Source organism: Oncorhynchus masou, chromosome 14, assembly GCF_036934945.1.
Source record: "Oncorhynchus masou masou isolate Uvic2021 chromosome 14, UVic_Omas_1.1, whole genome shotgun sequence".
Lineage (NCBI taxonomy): Eukaryota > Metazoa > Chordata > Actinopteri > Salmoniformes > Salmonidae > Oncorhynchus > Oncorhynchus masou.
In genome coordinates, this window is record NC_088225.1 from 24,581,513 (window position 1) to 24,597,512 (window position 16,000).

The following is a 16,000-nucleotide window of genomic DNA, read 5'->3' on the forward strand; positions in this document are numbered from 1 at the left end:
GCACAGCCTATTCAACCATGACACAGAGAGTGGAAGCACAGCCTATTCAACCATGACACAGAGAGTGGAAGCACAGCCTATTCAACCATGACACAGAGAGTGGAAGCACAGCCTATTCAACCATGACACAGAGAGTGGAAGCACAGCCTATCCAACCATGACACAGAGAGTGGAAGCACAGCCTATCCAACCATGCCACAGAGAGTGGAAGCACAGCCTATCCAACCATGACACAGAGAGTGGAGTGAAGCACAGCCTATCCAACCATGACACAGAGAGTGGAAGCACAGCCTATCCAACCATGACACAGAGAGTGGAAGCACAGCCTATCCAACCATGACACAGAGAGTGGAAGCACAGCCTATCCAACCATGACACAGAGAGTGGAAGCACAGCCTATCCAACCATGACACAGAGAGTGGAAGCACAGCCTATCCAACCATGACACAGAGAGTGGAAGCACAGCCTATCCAACCATGCCACAGAGAGTGGAAGCACAGCCTATCCAACCATGCCACAGAGAGTGGAAGCACAGCCTATCCAACCATGCCACAGAGAGTGGAAGCACAGCCTATCCAACCATGCCACAGAGAGTGGAAGCACAGCCTATCCAACCATGCCACAGAGAGTGGAAGCACAGCCTATCCAACCATGACACAGAGAGTGGAAGCACAGCCTACCCAACCATGACACAGAGAGTGGAAGCACAGCCTATCCAACCATGACACAGAGAGTGGAAGCACAGCCTATCCAACCATGACACAGAGAGTGGAAGCACAGCCTATCCAACCATGACACAGAGAGTGGAAGCACAGCCTATCCAACCATGACACAGAGAGTGGAAGCACAGCCTATCCAACCATGACACAGAGAGTGGAAGCACAGCCTATCCAACCATGACACAGAGAGTGGAAGCACAGCCTATCCAACCATGACACAGAGAGTGGAAGCACAGCCTATCCAACCATGACACAGAGAGTGGAAGCACAGCCTATCCAACCATGACACAGAGAGTGGAAGCACAGCCTATCCAACCATGACACAGAGAGTGGAAGCACAGCCTATCCAACCATGACACAGAGAGTGGAAGCACAGCCTATCCAACCATGACACAGAGAGTGGAAGCACAGCCTATCCAACCATGACACAGAGAGTGGAAGCACAGCCTATCCAACCATGACACAGAGAGTGGAAGCACAGCCTATCCAACCATGACACAGAGAGTGGAAGCACAGCCTATCCAACCATGACACAGAGAGTGGAAGCACAGCCTATCCAACCATGACACAGAGAGTGGAAGCACAGCCTATCCAACCATGACACAGAGAGTGGAAGCACAGCCTATCCAACCATGACACAGAGAGTGGAAGCACAGCCTATCCAACCATGACACAGAGAGTGGAAGCACAGCCTATCCAACCATGACACACAGAGTGGAAGCACAACCTATCCAACCTTGACACAGAGAGTGGAAGCACAGCCTATTCAACCATGACACAGAGAGTGGAAGCACAGCCTATTCAACCATGACACAGAGAGTGGAAGCACAGCCTATTCAACCATGACACAGAGAGTGGAAGCACAGCCTATTCAACCATGACACAGAGAGTGGAAGCACAGCCTATCCAACCATGACACAGAGAGTGGAAGCACAGCCTATCCAACCATGACACAGAGAGTGGAAGCACAGCCTATCCAACCATGACACAGAGAGTGGAAGCACAGCCTATCCAACCATGACACAGAGAGTGGAAGCACAGCCTATCCAACCATGACACAGAGAGTGGAAGCACAGCCTATCCAACCATGACACAGAGAGTGGAAGCACAGCCTATCCAACCATGACACAGAGAGTGGAAGCACAGCCTATCCAACCATGACACAGAGAGTGGAAGCACAGCCTATCCAACCATGACACAGAGAGTGGAAGCACAGCCTATCCAACCATGACACAGAGAGTGGAAGCACAGCCTATCCAACCATGACACAGAGAGTGGAAGCACAGCCTATTCAACCATGACACAGAGAGTGGAAGCACAGCCTATCCAACCATGACACAGAGAGTGGAAGCACAGCCTATCCAACCATGACACAGAGAGTGGAAGCACAGCCTATCCAACCATGACACAGAGAGCCCATGGAAGGAGAGATGTGCCTTTTGTGCCGGTGAATCTCGTATTTAGAAACATAAAAAAACGATTGCTTTAATTTCATTAAAAACCAAGCATAGCGTCCCCTCCCCTTAATCAACGCTGGTATACCAGCATCACATAGGTGTGTCTTGTATCCTGGCAATTATCCAAAAGTAGCCTATAAATAAAGAGGTTTTAAATGGTCTACTGAGAGGGCTTTGACATTTTATGCCCTCATGCTTTTTCATTATTCACAATTCACATATCTGCATTTCGACTTGTTCAGAAGGCTATCCATCCAGTTTCAAAGAGCGCCCCTTGTCCGATTACCAAAGACACTCCAAACTATTTAGTCGTCTTATAATGCAATATCAACAAGTGGGATCTTTAACATAAACCTGCCTCGCACATAAGCAACGATACGATTGACAGGAGCCTAATATTTTGTATAGACATGCGAATGTTCTGCGTAAAGATATTTCGGCCTGCGTGTGTAAACAGTGCCATGGAAAGAGAAGTGATTTATGATATGTTTCTGACCCAGGCCTGCGTGTGTAAACAGGGCCATGGAAAGAGAAGTGATTTATGATATGTTTCTGACCCAGGCCTGCGTGTGTAAACAGGGCCATGGAACGAGAAGTGATTTATGATATGTTTCTGACCCAGGCCTGCGTGTGTAAACAGGGCCATGGAAAGAGAAGTGATTTATGATATGTTTCTGACCCAGGCCTGCGTGTGTAAACAGGGCCATGGAACGAGAAGTGATTTATGATATGTTTCTGACCCAGGCCTGCGTGTGTAAACAGGGCCATGGAACGAGAAGTGATTTATGATATGTTTCTGACCCAGGCCTGCGTGTGTAAACAGGGCCATGGAACGAGAGAAGTGATTTATGATATGTTTCTGACCCAGGCCTGCGTGTGTAAACAGGGCCATGGAACGAGAGAAGTGATTTATGATATGTTTCTGACCCAGGCCTGCGTGTGTAAACAGGGCCATGGAACGAGAGAAGTGATTTATGATATGTTTCTGACCCAGGCCTGCGTGTGTAAACAGGGCCATGGAACGAGAGAAGTGATTTATATGTTTCTGACCCAATATTATTGCGAAATATTGTTTTTTATTTTAAAAAACTGTATAGTTTTTTGTTTAATTTGATTCTAAACCAAACGTATTAAAGAGATTCACCAAGCTGTAATGTAATCAAAAATGTAATCTACGTAATCTCCAGAAGTAATTATTTAGTATGAGAGGGCCATAAACAATAACTAGTACTGCAGACTCTAAGGTTCAAATCTCCCCTTTCTGGTAAATGTAGTTATAAATTGCTGAGGTGTAGTCACTTCTCAGGACAGAAGCTCAAGTACACAGTACAAATATGATACAAATATGAAATATTTAATGTGATGTATTTCCTATTCAACAAAACGGTATGAATAAGGCTTGAAATGACTTATATGCTTTCTAAATATAGTATAGTCAATTTATCAACGACTAAGATTTCCTTGTAAAATACATATTTCAATCTATGGTGTCCACATATCCATTTATAAATGTCGGTTAGAACCGGTACCAGAACCACTCAGGTCCCCAAAACAGGGGACTTTACATCTATTATAACAAATTGTTTAATTTTATACACTGTCTTTTTAGGCCTTATCAATAGCCTGGTGAATTGAATCTTGCTTATTGTCTACATTTGGTATGTCCAGACTGCAATTAACAGCAGGCTTAGCCCCTATATTAAATGGCCTAGCCCCTATATTAAATGGCCTAGCCCCTATATTAAATGGCCTAGCCCCTATATTAAATGGCCTATCCCCTATATCAGCTATAGCCTATGATTAACTATGTTTTTAAGAAATGCAACTAGAACAATGTGGACTGCAAACATGTTCAATATATTTAGCAAATATGGGGCAGACTATTTAATGAACGAGGCCATACGGACTAACATTCCAATTGGAGTTGATGACAACATAATACATAGATACCATAAATCCACAACTTGAAGCAACACATATTTAGGCATGGAGCACGTTCTGATTGACCCAGCCTGCTCGTGCCACTGCCACCTACTGTGTCCAGAATTCCGGGTGTGAAAATAGCTAAAGTATTTTTGACCCACCCCAAAGCTGTAACGTTACCACCAGTGCTAACATTTACCATTGTGTTAGGTTGGTTCAAATAGGGCCCAAGTGTCATAAAATCATCGACCAGCATTAACCCGTCTGTCTCCTTAGGGGAGGGAACCCGTTCACCGCAGTCAAGCTACGTCCCACAGTCACCAATGACCGCTCAGGCCCAGTCATCTAAACCTCCAGACCCACCCTCCTGTCCACCTCTACACAGGAGCGGCACCTCCAGCTGGGCATCACCCTATGCTGTCCCCCTCCTCCAGGCGGATGGACCCAGGGCCGGACACTAGTGTACGGGACAACTTGACACTGTGGGCTGCTGTGCTGAAGATCCAGTCATTTCACTACTACAGATGCCATTAGAAATGACATTGTCTAATACACAGTTGCCCTACTGCTGCAAACGCTCTCCCTGAGAAGGTGGGAGGATTTATTTATGTAAACAGATGCACATATATAGATTTTCTAGACCTATTTTTGTCGGTGATGATGAGTGGCGACATACTACATGTGTTCTCGCTGGGCGTGTGTGAAAAGGAGTCGAGGAAGCCTGAGATTTGGGGCGTTGAAATATCAGAATGTATTTGAGTCTTTTTTTTTTTTTGCTTCAATCACTCGTCAAAAAATGTTAGTTGCCATAGGGCAGTAGATAAATGAATGTATACAATACGGGACCTATGCATCACAATCTACGGAGGTCCTTATGGTAGTGTTGCTCGTTATTGTTGATGTATCTCAAATATGATATGTAAAATTGCATTGTTGCTATCATAACTAAAGACCAACTGCTAGTGACTGTCGAATATAAGCATACTCATTCAAGGGAAGCGCACATCATTTTTTCCCCTCAACTCCTTCCAAGAAGTGTACAACGAATTTGATTGGTTGAGTGTGTCATTGTCATTTTGCTGATTGGTTTTTCAGTTAAGTGTTCATACAGTGCTGCTGTTACTAGTGGAAGATGTGAGACCTGTTTACCTTAACTCTATATACCAACAGTAATCATTCTGTGAAACGTCTCTCACCTGTCTGTTATTCAAGTAGCCCGGGTCATGTTCATTAGGCACCAAACGGAAGAAAGCAGACTGAAACCTTTGAGGGAATGTTTCTTATTGTTTGATATAAAAAAATCAACTGTTTTAAAGCGTTTTCCATTACGTTTCCTAATGAATATGAGCCAGTAGTGCTGTGGACATGGTTAAATGGAACTCATAACCTCCCATAGACCGTGCAGCCATTTTGCTTTTATCTTCATGCTTCATGGAAGGCATTTTCAACCTAGTGGATAATTGTATCATTTTTCTTTGGTCTGCCTTGCCTATTCCCTGAGTTTGGAACGTTGCTGTATGAAAATAAACAAATATACACTGAACAAAAATGTAAACGAGGCATGTAAAGTGTTGGTCCCATGTTTCATGAGCTGAAATAAAAGATTCCAGAAATATTCCATATGCATAAAAAACGTACTTCTCTCAAATGTTGTGCACAAATGTATTTACATCCCTGTTAGTGAGCGTTTCTCTTTTCCCAAAATAATCCATTCACCTGACAGGTGTGGCATATCAAGAAGTTGATTTAACAGCATGATCATTACACAGGTGGACCTTGTGCTGGGGTACAATAAAAGACCACTTTAAAATGTGGAGTTTTGTCACAACACAATGCCACAGATGTCTCAAGTTTTGAGGGAGCGTGCAATTGGCATGCTGACTGCAGGAATGTCCACCAGAACAGTTTCCAGATAAAATGTAAATTTCTCTACTATAAGCAGCCTCAAACAACATTTTTGAGAATTTGGCAGTACGCCCAACCGGCCTCACAACTGCAGACGCATCGTGTAGGCGAGTGGTTTGTTGATGTCAACATTGTGAACAGAGTGCCCCATGGTGGCGGTGGGGTTATGGTATGGGCAGGCATAAGCTACGGACAATGAACACAATTACATTTTATCGATGGCAATTTTAATGCACTGGATCGACATGTGCAACAGAATGTTCCAGTTCCCAACAATATTCAGCAACTTCGCACAGCCACTGAAAAGAAGTGGGACAATATTTCACAAGCTACAATCAACAGCCTGATCAACTATGTGAAGGAGATGTTATACTTGAATTCAGTAAAATCTTTGAAATTGTTGCATTTATATTTTTGTTCAGTATATTTTACTGTTTGTCTTCTCGTTATTTCAACTCTTTGTAAATTGTTATTGGGTAGCCTAGTGGTTAGAGCGTTGGACTAGTAACCGGAAGGTTGCAAGTTCAAACCCGAGCTGACAAGGTACAAATCTGTCGTTCTGCCCCTGAACAGGCAGTTAACCCACTGTTCCTAGGCCGTCATTGAAAATAAGAATTAGCTCTTAACTGACTTGCCTAGTTAAAGGTTATAAAAAATAAAAATGGTAAATTATAAATGTTATGACCAATAATATAACAGTTAACAATATAACTAGAAAGGCCAGGTTTCAATCCAAGGCACACTGTTAATACACCTTTTTAAAGGCAATTTCCCTGATGTTTGCAGAGATCACATTCATGATCAACTCTGGATGTCAGCTCTGTTTCTAATAATTAACTGGTTGAAAAACGGAATCCGGTTAGTTACAACTGGGGTTGAATTGAACAGGAACAGGGTTGTCTTCTACAAAGTGATTGGGCACTGATCTAGTGTCAGTTGAGCTGTTTAGACCATAATATTATATGGAAAGAGGGACCTGATCCTAGATCAGCACTCCTACTTCCAGACGCGTTATGAATACAGGCCAGGAAAAGTTTTAAAAGATCAGCCGAGACATGTACCGCACTCATGGTTCTTTATTTACAATAACTCTTTTAGAAAAAATAAGGACCTCAATCATGATGGCGTGCGTAGTGTTTCAAAGCAGATCCATGTAAAATACACCCCCCAATATATGACCCCATTTTATTACATGACATGGACAATACACTACTGGTGGAGAGACGTATGGGTACATAGAGACATTCTCAGTTGATTGTCTATTGTTGGGAGGATTGCAGGAGGCTGAGTTGTCACGGAGAAGAATACTAAAATGGCTACAGATTATCCAGAGGTTATACACGTCAACCTGCTTGTATTATGCAAAAAACTGTCTGCATGCTTTTCCTCCCTCCCTTGGCTGAGTCTGCTTGGTTGTAGGTCAAAGACGTGGTGCCCGACTTGACCTGGGTGAACTCCTGCAGAGCCTGTGTAGGACCTGGGTGAACTCCTGCAGAGCCTGTGTAGGGCGCTTCAACCTATGTCCAAATTTCCACACTACTTAGGACGTACATTTTTATTGGGCATGCATTCTAAGTGGTATGCTATAGTGACATTAAAGGACACTGGAACAGAGACCCCTATTCATTAGGCAGCAAACGGTAGAAAATGGACTGAAACAGGGAGGGACTACCTGGTCTTGTCCAATAAGAAGCGCTGAGGTCTGCAGACCTATATAAAAGCCATCAATCAGAATCATACCTGTGAAAATATGACATGGCCCCAGAATAAAAATAAACCAGAACAGACAACAGCTCAATGACAAATTTTGCGTCTCAGTTTGGGACAGCTGATGTCTCAGTGTTACGTTTAAAACCCTTCCCCAGCCAGTCGAGCTGGGAAAAGATATCTGCGACACTGGCCTAGACTGAGTGGGGGCAGCATTCTCAAGAGGTTCAAAAGGGTTATTTAAAGAGGCTCTCGCTCGATGGGTCATTTCCTTATAGTCATATACCTGTACAGTGACGAACCATCTCCCAACGTAATGAGTCTCCTTTAAAAAAGATATAATTAATCCTAAAATGTGACAACATGAAACAGAAGGCGCTTCAGGAGTGGCAGAACTGAACAATTCCCAGGTGTGGCGCAATTGGAATTTAACATTGAGCACAAAATCTACTTGTGCCTCCGTTTGATTGAACATGACAAAACAAAGGAATTCTATCAAGTAAATGATTTGTTATTGATCCACATCTTGAGCCACATAATGATCACAATCCCTTTCTGGGCCTCTATCACAAAGAGCCTCTAGGATCAGTTTGGCTTTTAAATCATAATGCACAAGGTTTATATGGACAGGGAGGACCTGATCCTAGATCTCCTACTCGGATGCACTTGTTGAATATGCGCCTTGGGGCCGTATCCACAAAGCATCTCAGAGTAAAACATTTGGTCGTTGGTGCAGAGACATTTTCCTCCTACGCTTATGGGTAAAAATAAAAGCTATGCAGGAAGCTTCTTTAGTCATAACAGTCCCCCACCTCGCCAAGAGATATTTAGGAGACCCCATGAGCTGTCCTAACCAGCTGAGAGTTACCAACAGGTGTCTTGGTAATAGAAAAAGGCAGTGCTTCCTGCGCCAGACAGGCAGTTGCTTTGGAGTTGACAGTGTTTGATATTTCTATACGATCAACCCATAATAATGTACACCTTGTACTTTTGACAATGATTTCACAAGGCTTCATTCACATGACAGCCTGCGCCTAAATACTTACAACCACTAGGTAATAAACCATCACACTGTTCTCTTTCAATTATTCCATGAACCTACATGTCATTTAAAGTTATCCCTTTGGAGCGCAATATCACGTTAAAACTAGCCGTGTCTATGGGTTGGGCATCTACAGCCTATATTAACTTTGTGTTGGGTAAAACTAGCCGTGTCTATGGGTTGGACATCTACAGCCTATATTAACTTTGTGTTCGGTAAAACTAGACCTTTTTGAAAAGCTTTATGCAACATTATCAACAAGTGACTTGATGCCTTAGATTTGTTGAACAGAAGAGTGCTGACATAACGTTCATATTTTAACTGTCAAACTGATTCAGTGCAATATTCCCATCACATTATTCTAAACATATGCAAAGCAACATATTAGGCTAAATTACAAGTGGACAAAGCGATCGTGTCAGGCAGATGTTGTCTGAAGCGTGCTGTACCGTCTCAGTGCCTCGTCGTGATTGGTTATTCCTCATCATTTGCAACAATGTCAATGAGCATCATCACTATCCTTCTTTTGCGGTACCTCAAACTGTGGTGATTACCAACGGAGAAACTTTTGAGGTGATTTTTCTCCTGGCTCAGAGTCTGTCTGAGCAGTAACTTACCCTCATAAAACCTACTCTGAGCTGGGAGATTTTTTGGTCTTGAAACAGGATCCAGGATATTTTCTGATACGCTTTGTGGAATATGGCCCCTGCTTTCTGCTCTATAGCGTAATAAAGGCACCAGCAGTAGATGGACAAAGATCAGGCTTCTTCACTAGATAATACTACCAAAGTATATTCTACCATGTACAAATGTAGGTTTTTACATGCACCTCTATCATATCAGAATTAAGTTCATTGTGGCGACTACTTAATTGTTGTATAGAAAATACCTGGCATTCTCAGTGTGTAACAATTCTAAACAACAAAGTTATAAGATCCAGCTGGGCTGAGAGGACGAGCTACAGGTTGGTCCTTCTACCCGAAGGTGGCGCCACAGTTGGGGCATCTCCTCTGGCGCAGTGCCAGGCAGAAGAGGATCCCCAGGGGGAAGAAGAAGACGGCACACATGATCCCCAGGCAGGTGAAGTCATCCTCCAGCACGCCCACTCTGAAAAAAGATGAAGGCACACATTAAAGAGATAGAATGTTGGCCTCTGGTGATGCTCTCCTCTGGTGATGCTCTCCTCTGGTGATGCTCTCCTCTGGTGATGCTCTCCAGCAAAAAAGGGGCCACCTGAGCAAAAACATGTTTGCCAATAAGTAAGGATTTGTGTGGTTTATGAGATGTTATTTAAAAATGATCATAAACGTAACAACATATAAAAAAAAAAAAAATGTAACTCATCAATTAGCAAATAAATTCCCATCCACCCCAGAAAGCATTTTTAGGACTGAGAAAACTCTGGTCAATGCACCCACCTCCCAAAAACCACGAGCAGGAAAAGGAGCACCTATTGGTGTAGAGATTGAACCATTCTGTTGTTGTTGTGTGTCCAGTCACCACAGGACAAATAACTAATAAGGAGAGAGAATAAGAAGTAGCCTATACTTTCCAGCACTCATTGTGTCTCTGGGCTTTCTAGGTTCCCATGGTAATGGTGTTGGAGATGCAGTGCTATTAGATGTATGAGCCGTGAACATAATCATAACCCTGTTATGTGGTCTCACTGTGTGACCTGGGGAATCACATGGAGAGTTAACTGTGGGTTCCCCTGAACAGAGTGGCTACTAGAAGGAACAGAGCTGCAGGGGTTAACAGCAAGCAGGAACTACTGTCTGGTCTTATGACTCCACGTGTTGGCTGACTAGCATCACGTCCAATGCATCTGTCAACTCCCCTTAGAGGAAATCTACATTGTATAGACCCAAATATGTCTAGATGTTGAACTGTAGTGATCACACTATACACCTACTGGCCCATCACAATCACATCATGGTGTGTTCAAATCAGACAAACACTGTATTTCAATAAGCCTTGTGACTAGAGGGAGTGCAGCTACCAGAAGTTACTTTTTACAGCAGGTTAGGAGAGCATTTTCGCCAGCCCCAACCATATCCCTAACCTTAACTTTTTTCGTAGCAGGTTAGGAGACTTAGGTTAACTTCCAGTTGTAGCTCTACTTCCTCTAGTTAGAACCGTTTCTAGAAGAAATGGTGGACAGAAAAAATATGTGAGCAACAACAGGTGGAGAGCAAATGTAGTGTGGACTTTGACGTTTTTCCTGCTGTGTGTGTGTGTGTGTGTGTGTGTGTGTGTGTGTGTGTGTGTGTGTGTGTGTGTGTGTGTGTGTGTGTTGCCTGCGCCTGCCCTGCTGTGTGCCATGTACATGCCATGGGTGTGTTTACACCGCCACTGCTTATCAGCTGAGTATCAGAGTGTGCCAAGGCCACAAACTGGACTAGAACCCTTTAGTGAACCTGGCAATGCAAATAGTGGTGACAAACTAAAACAAGCCATCTCCATCTCCCTCTACCGTCAATCTAGTGGTGACAAACTAAAACAAGCCGCCTCCCTCTACCGTCAATCTAGTGGTGACCCTCCCTCTACCGTCAATCTAGTGGTGACAAACTAAAACAAGCCGCCTCCCTCTACCGTCAATCTAGTGTTGACAAACTAACACTCCTAGAAATCAGGCGCTATTATTTGACTTTGTGGTCCAGGCCTCAGAAGTGAAAACAAGTCTGTTTTTACACCAAACACTGGTTTAAAGTCTCAATGGAAACGTGCCATTAGTGTATTCTATCATCAATTAGACTATTATGTTCATTTTAAAAACACTAAATGTGATTTATTTTTTATTTTTACTAAATCAACACAAGACGGACACTACAGCTGCCGAGTCATGTTCATTAGGCACCAAACGGAATGAAACAGACAAACAGGAACGACTACCTTGACTTGTCCAATAAGAAACACTCCTTTTCCGTTGCGAAACATTTAAATGTTTATTAGGACAAACGTCTTCCATTGTATGACCTAAAGAACACGACCCTATCAGACAGACCATTTTTTGTATCAGACAGTCAAACCACTTCCTCTCCCTGTCACACGTGACCATTTTTCATACAAGACCACGTCTGACTCATGATAGACGTCAAACAACTACCTGTGTTCCAAGCAGCGGACATCAGACAGTCAAACAACTTCCTCTCTCCTGTCACACGTCATCTGTGTTCCAAGCAGCGGACACTGAGGATGTTGTATCAGACAGTCAAACCACTTCCTCTCTCCTGTCACACGTCTGTGTTCCAAGCAGCGGACACTGAGCATGTTGTATCAGACAGTCAAACCACTTCCTCTCTCCTGTCACACGTCTGTGTTCCAAGCAGCGGACACTGAGGATGTTGTATCAGACAGTCAAACAACTTCCTCTCTCCTGTCACACGTCTGTGTTCCAAGCACGTGAGGATGTTGTATCAGACAGTGTCACACGTTCCAAGCAGCGGACACTGAGGATGTTGTATCAGACAGTCAAACCACTTCCTCTCTCCTGTCACAAGCAGCGGACACTGAGGATGTTGTTCAGACACAGTGTTGTATCAGACAGTCAAACAACTTCCTCTCTCCTGTCACACGTCTGTGTTCCAAGCAGCGGACACTGAGGATGTTGTATCAGACAGTCAAACCACTTCCTCTCTCCACACGTCTGTCAAGCACGTCTGTGTTCCAAGCAGCGGACACTGAGGATGTTGTATCAGACAGTCAAACCACTTGTTGTATCAGACAGTCAAACAACTTCCTCTCTCCTGTCACACGTCTGTGTTCCAAGCAGCGGACACTGAGGATGTTGTATCAGACAGTCAAACAACTTCCTCTCTCCTGTCACACGTCTGTGTTCCAAGCAGCGGACACTGAGCATGTTGTATCAGACAGTCAAACAACTTCCTCTCTCCTGTCACATGTCACACGTTCCAAGCAGGACACTGAGGATGTTGTATCAGACAAAGTGAAACCACTGCTGTGTCCACTCTCTCAAATGTCAGTCTGTGTTCCAAGCAGCGGACACTGAGGATGTTGTATCAGACATTCAAACAACTTTCTCTCTCCTGTCACACATCTGTGTTCCAAGCAGCGGACACTGAGGATGTTGTATCAGACAAAGTGTCACACGTCTGTGTTCCAAGCAGCGGACACTGAGGATGTTGTATCTACAGTGTTGTATCAGTCACACGTCTGTGTTCCAAGCAATACTGTTACCATGATCAGACAAAGTGAAACCACTGCTCACTCTCACATGCAGCTATGCTGTGGAACATCCTTTAGACACAGATGGAGCAGAAGATAGCCGTCATTTGACACATGGAAACCACCTGTTCACCACAGGAACACTATTGATTGACAGTGAAAAGGCTTCCTTGATGGCAGATTAGCCTACTGATTCGTCTTGGTTTGGCAGACCCCTACACACGTCTTGGTTTGGCAGACCCCTATACACGTCTTGGTTTGCCAGACCCCTACACACGTCTTGGTTTGCCAGACCCCTACACGTCTTGGTTTGCCAGACCCCTACACGTCTTGGTTTGCCAGACCCCTACACACGTCTTGGTTTGCCAGACCCCTACACGTCTTGGTTTGCCAGACCCCTACACACGTCTTGGTTTGGCAGACCCCTACACGTCTTGGTTTGCCAGACCCCTACACGTCTTGGTTTGCCAGACCCCTACACGTCTTGGTTTGGCAGACCCCTACACGTCTTGGTTTGGCAGACCCCTACACGTCTTGGTTTGGCAGACCCCTACACGTCTTGGTTTGGCAGACCCCTACACGTCTTGGTTTGGCAGACCCCTACACGTCTTGGTTTGGCAGACCCCTACACGTCTTGGTTTGGCAGACCCCTACACGTCTTGGTTTGGCAGACCCCCCTACACGTACCAGACCCCTACACGTCTTGGTTTGGCAGACCCCTACACGTCTTGGTTTGGCAGACCCCTACACGTCTTGGTTTGGCAGACCCCTACACCTTCTCCCAAATCAGATCAAATTGTATTTATCACATGCACAGACTACAAATCTGGTTCCCCCTTCAACTGTGGTTCATCTCAAGGTTTCAAACAATGTTCTTCCTTCTAAATCACCTTAGTTACACGCTTGTTATAGCATTACTCCCCCCTGTGGCTTTCAGAGAGTTCAGCTCTTTGACAACAGCTTAATGGAACATTTCAACACTTTCCAAACTCATTCGTCATCTCCAGCATCACCCCAACGTCAACATATGTGAAAACAGCAGGTTTCTATGTTTTCTCTCTCAAAAAGATAGACCATAACATAACCCTGTGACATCATATGTTGTGCATCCTGTGATGTCAACCAACTCCTCTTAATATTTATATATTTCTTCATTCCATTATTCTACTTTGAGATGTGTGTATTGTTGTTAATTGTTAGCTACTGTTGTAGCTAGGAAGACAAGCATTTCATTACACCCACAATAACATCTGTTAAATATGTGTATGTGACCTATAAAATGAACTGAGCAGTCAAAGGTTACTTTACTAAAATATAATAAAACAATAAGACTGAATTGAAGGCTGCCAGAAATGCAGACAGTTCCCCCTCCATAGATACAATACTGTTGTACTGAATTCTGTGCCCCTCCCAACATACAGTACGCTTCCCCACTATGCGTGTGCTGTTTGGGTCTGGTGTTTCACCTGCAGGCTGGGCAGCCCCCCACCACCACCACGGAGGGCTGGATGATGGTGTATGTGCCAGGGTAGGGCTGCTGGGCTATGGCTGGACCCATCTGTGCACTGGGGCCTTCTTGGAACCCTGTGGTAGGACAAGGGGAGAGGAGTTTGAGGTTGAATTAGGCTAGATCTGAACTACAAGGGGAAGTCATGAGTCAGTTTCCGTTTCAGTCAGCCAAGAGAGGCAAGGGAATATACAGTATTTGCCACTAGTAAAATAACGAACCCAGTACCCTGTACAGAGCATAGACAACTATAATACACACTTGTACATGTGTGAAATATGATAAATATAAGCATCCAGCCAAATGTGTATTGGTATTACAGTCTACAGTGTGGAAGCTACTCTAGAAATGTCAGCAAGTTCATGCAACTTAAAATAAAAAAGTTACGTTATGGCGGTTCCAGCACATCGGCGCGTAACGACGTCATAGTTCAGGAGCTGGCTTTGGACGTTAGGTAACAACCCTACAATGTGATCTACTTGCCTGGGCCAGTGGGGTACTGATATGGCGGCGGCTGTTGAAAGCCCGGGGGTGCAGGGGTTGGGGCGGGGATAGCTCCATAATTGTGCTGCTGGCCATATTCATACGCCCCCGGGACGACGTTAGCATAAGCGGGAGGACGGTCTTGGAGAAGAGGTTTGCTGTCCATATCTGTTGCGTCCTCAAGTTTTCGTTCTCTTTCTTTGCCTTGGCTGGCCCTCTTCTTCCCACACAAATTGGATTTACTTAGTCGGTGTTGCCTCGAGTCATACGACTTTTGCAGGCACGGATGGGTAAAAAAAACTAAGAAAACACGACGCGCAAAAATTTAAGTTATCGCCTCTCTCCATGTGCCAACTTTGTCCCTGACTGCACCACCCGAAACACTCGCGGACTGTTCAGTCTAAAGGGAGGATGCTTATTTAAAAAAGAGGGAAATGTCTAAAATATCGCCATCGTATCACCTCATTATGTCATTTTTTGTCAAAAGAACCTCTCCAATCACTCTCGAGCACACTAAAAAACTGTTGTAAACTCGGAACTCGTTTTCCCTTTCTGTCTGGATTGTCACAAGACTCAAATCATGTGATGCGCTCCGGAACGCCTATGTGCGGAGGAAGGGGGCGCGTTCGAGCAGATCACATTTGTCAAGTCGGTGACCAAAGTCTGTTGCATTCTGGGTGTACAAATTGTCTGACTTGTGCCTATGAAGTTTTGACTGCAAGTTTTTGCAGTTGTTTTTCACCAACTTCATGCAACCATCGCCTGCATAGGTCAACCAATCATTTGGATGTTGTTTTTTACCCATGCAAACGTGTTCAAAGACATGACTGAAACAGGAACATATTTAACAAGTTGTGTGTACAGGTGATATACCTTAAAACTTCAATTAATAGCCCGGTTGTTTATTTGCTTAAATTACTGAACACAACAGGTGCTTATTTGCTGCTTTTGCATATTTGCATAGTTAATTGTTTAATTCCAGCGTTCACTTCCAGCATTTTAATCAATCTTATTATCCTGCACTAATATGTTATAATTGACACAATTTGTCACGTTTCCTTTGTCTTAAATT

The 16,000-nt window shown here is 44.1% G+C and overlaps 2 protein-coding genes across 2 annotated transcripts in view; one reads left to right on the forward strand and one right to left on the reverse strand.

The window, feature by feature from the left end:
* baiap2l1b (BAR/IMD domain containing adaptor protein 2 like 1b) overlaps nucleotides 1–5,717 on the forward strand; it is an 81,233-nt gene extending 75,516 nt beyond the window's left edge. The window contains exon 14 of the mRNA XM_064986969.1: nucleotides 4,376–5,717. Coding sequence (XP_064843041.1) covers nucleotides 4,376–4,448 — 73 coding nt within the window. The 3' untranslated portion in view covers nucleotides 4,449–5,717. The remainder of the gene's footprint in view (nucleotides 1–4,375) is intronic.
* A 1,348-nt stretch (nucleotides 5,718–7,065) lies between these two features.
* Nucleotides 7,066–15,517, reverse strand: bri3 (brain protein I3). The gene is made up of 3 exons (XM_064986970.1): nucleotides 14,929–15,517; nucleotides 14,405–14,522; nucleotides 7,066–9,860 (listed from the first exon to the last, which is right to left on the reverse strand). The coding sequence occupies exons 1-3, from the start codon at nucleotides 15,092–15,094 to the stop codon at nucleotides 9,728–9,730; spliced, it is 417 nt and encodes a 138-aa protein (XP_064843042.1). The 5' UTR covers nucleotides 15,095–15,517; the 3' UTR covers nucleotides 7,066–9,727.
* Between the last annotated feature and the right edge of the window lie 483 nt (nucleotides 15,518–16,000).

Coding starts and splice junctions, on each gene's coding strand:
- bri3 (XM_064986970.1), bottom strand. CDS start 15,094: ATGGACAGCAAACCTCTTCTCCAAGACCGTCCTCCCGCTTATGCTAAC. Junction 14,523..14,928: donor TCAGTACCCCACTGGCCCAG/GCAAGTAGATCA, acceptor GTCCTACCACAG/GGTTCCAAGAAGGCCCCAGT. Junction 9,861..14,404: donor GGGGGCTGCCCAGCCTGCAG/GTGAAACACCAG, acceptor ATCTTTTTTCAG/AGTGGGCGTGCTGGAGGATG.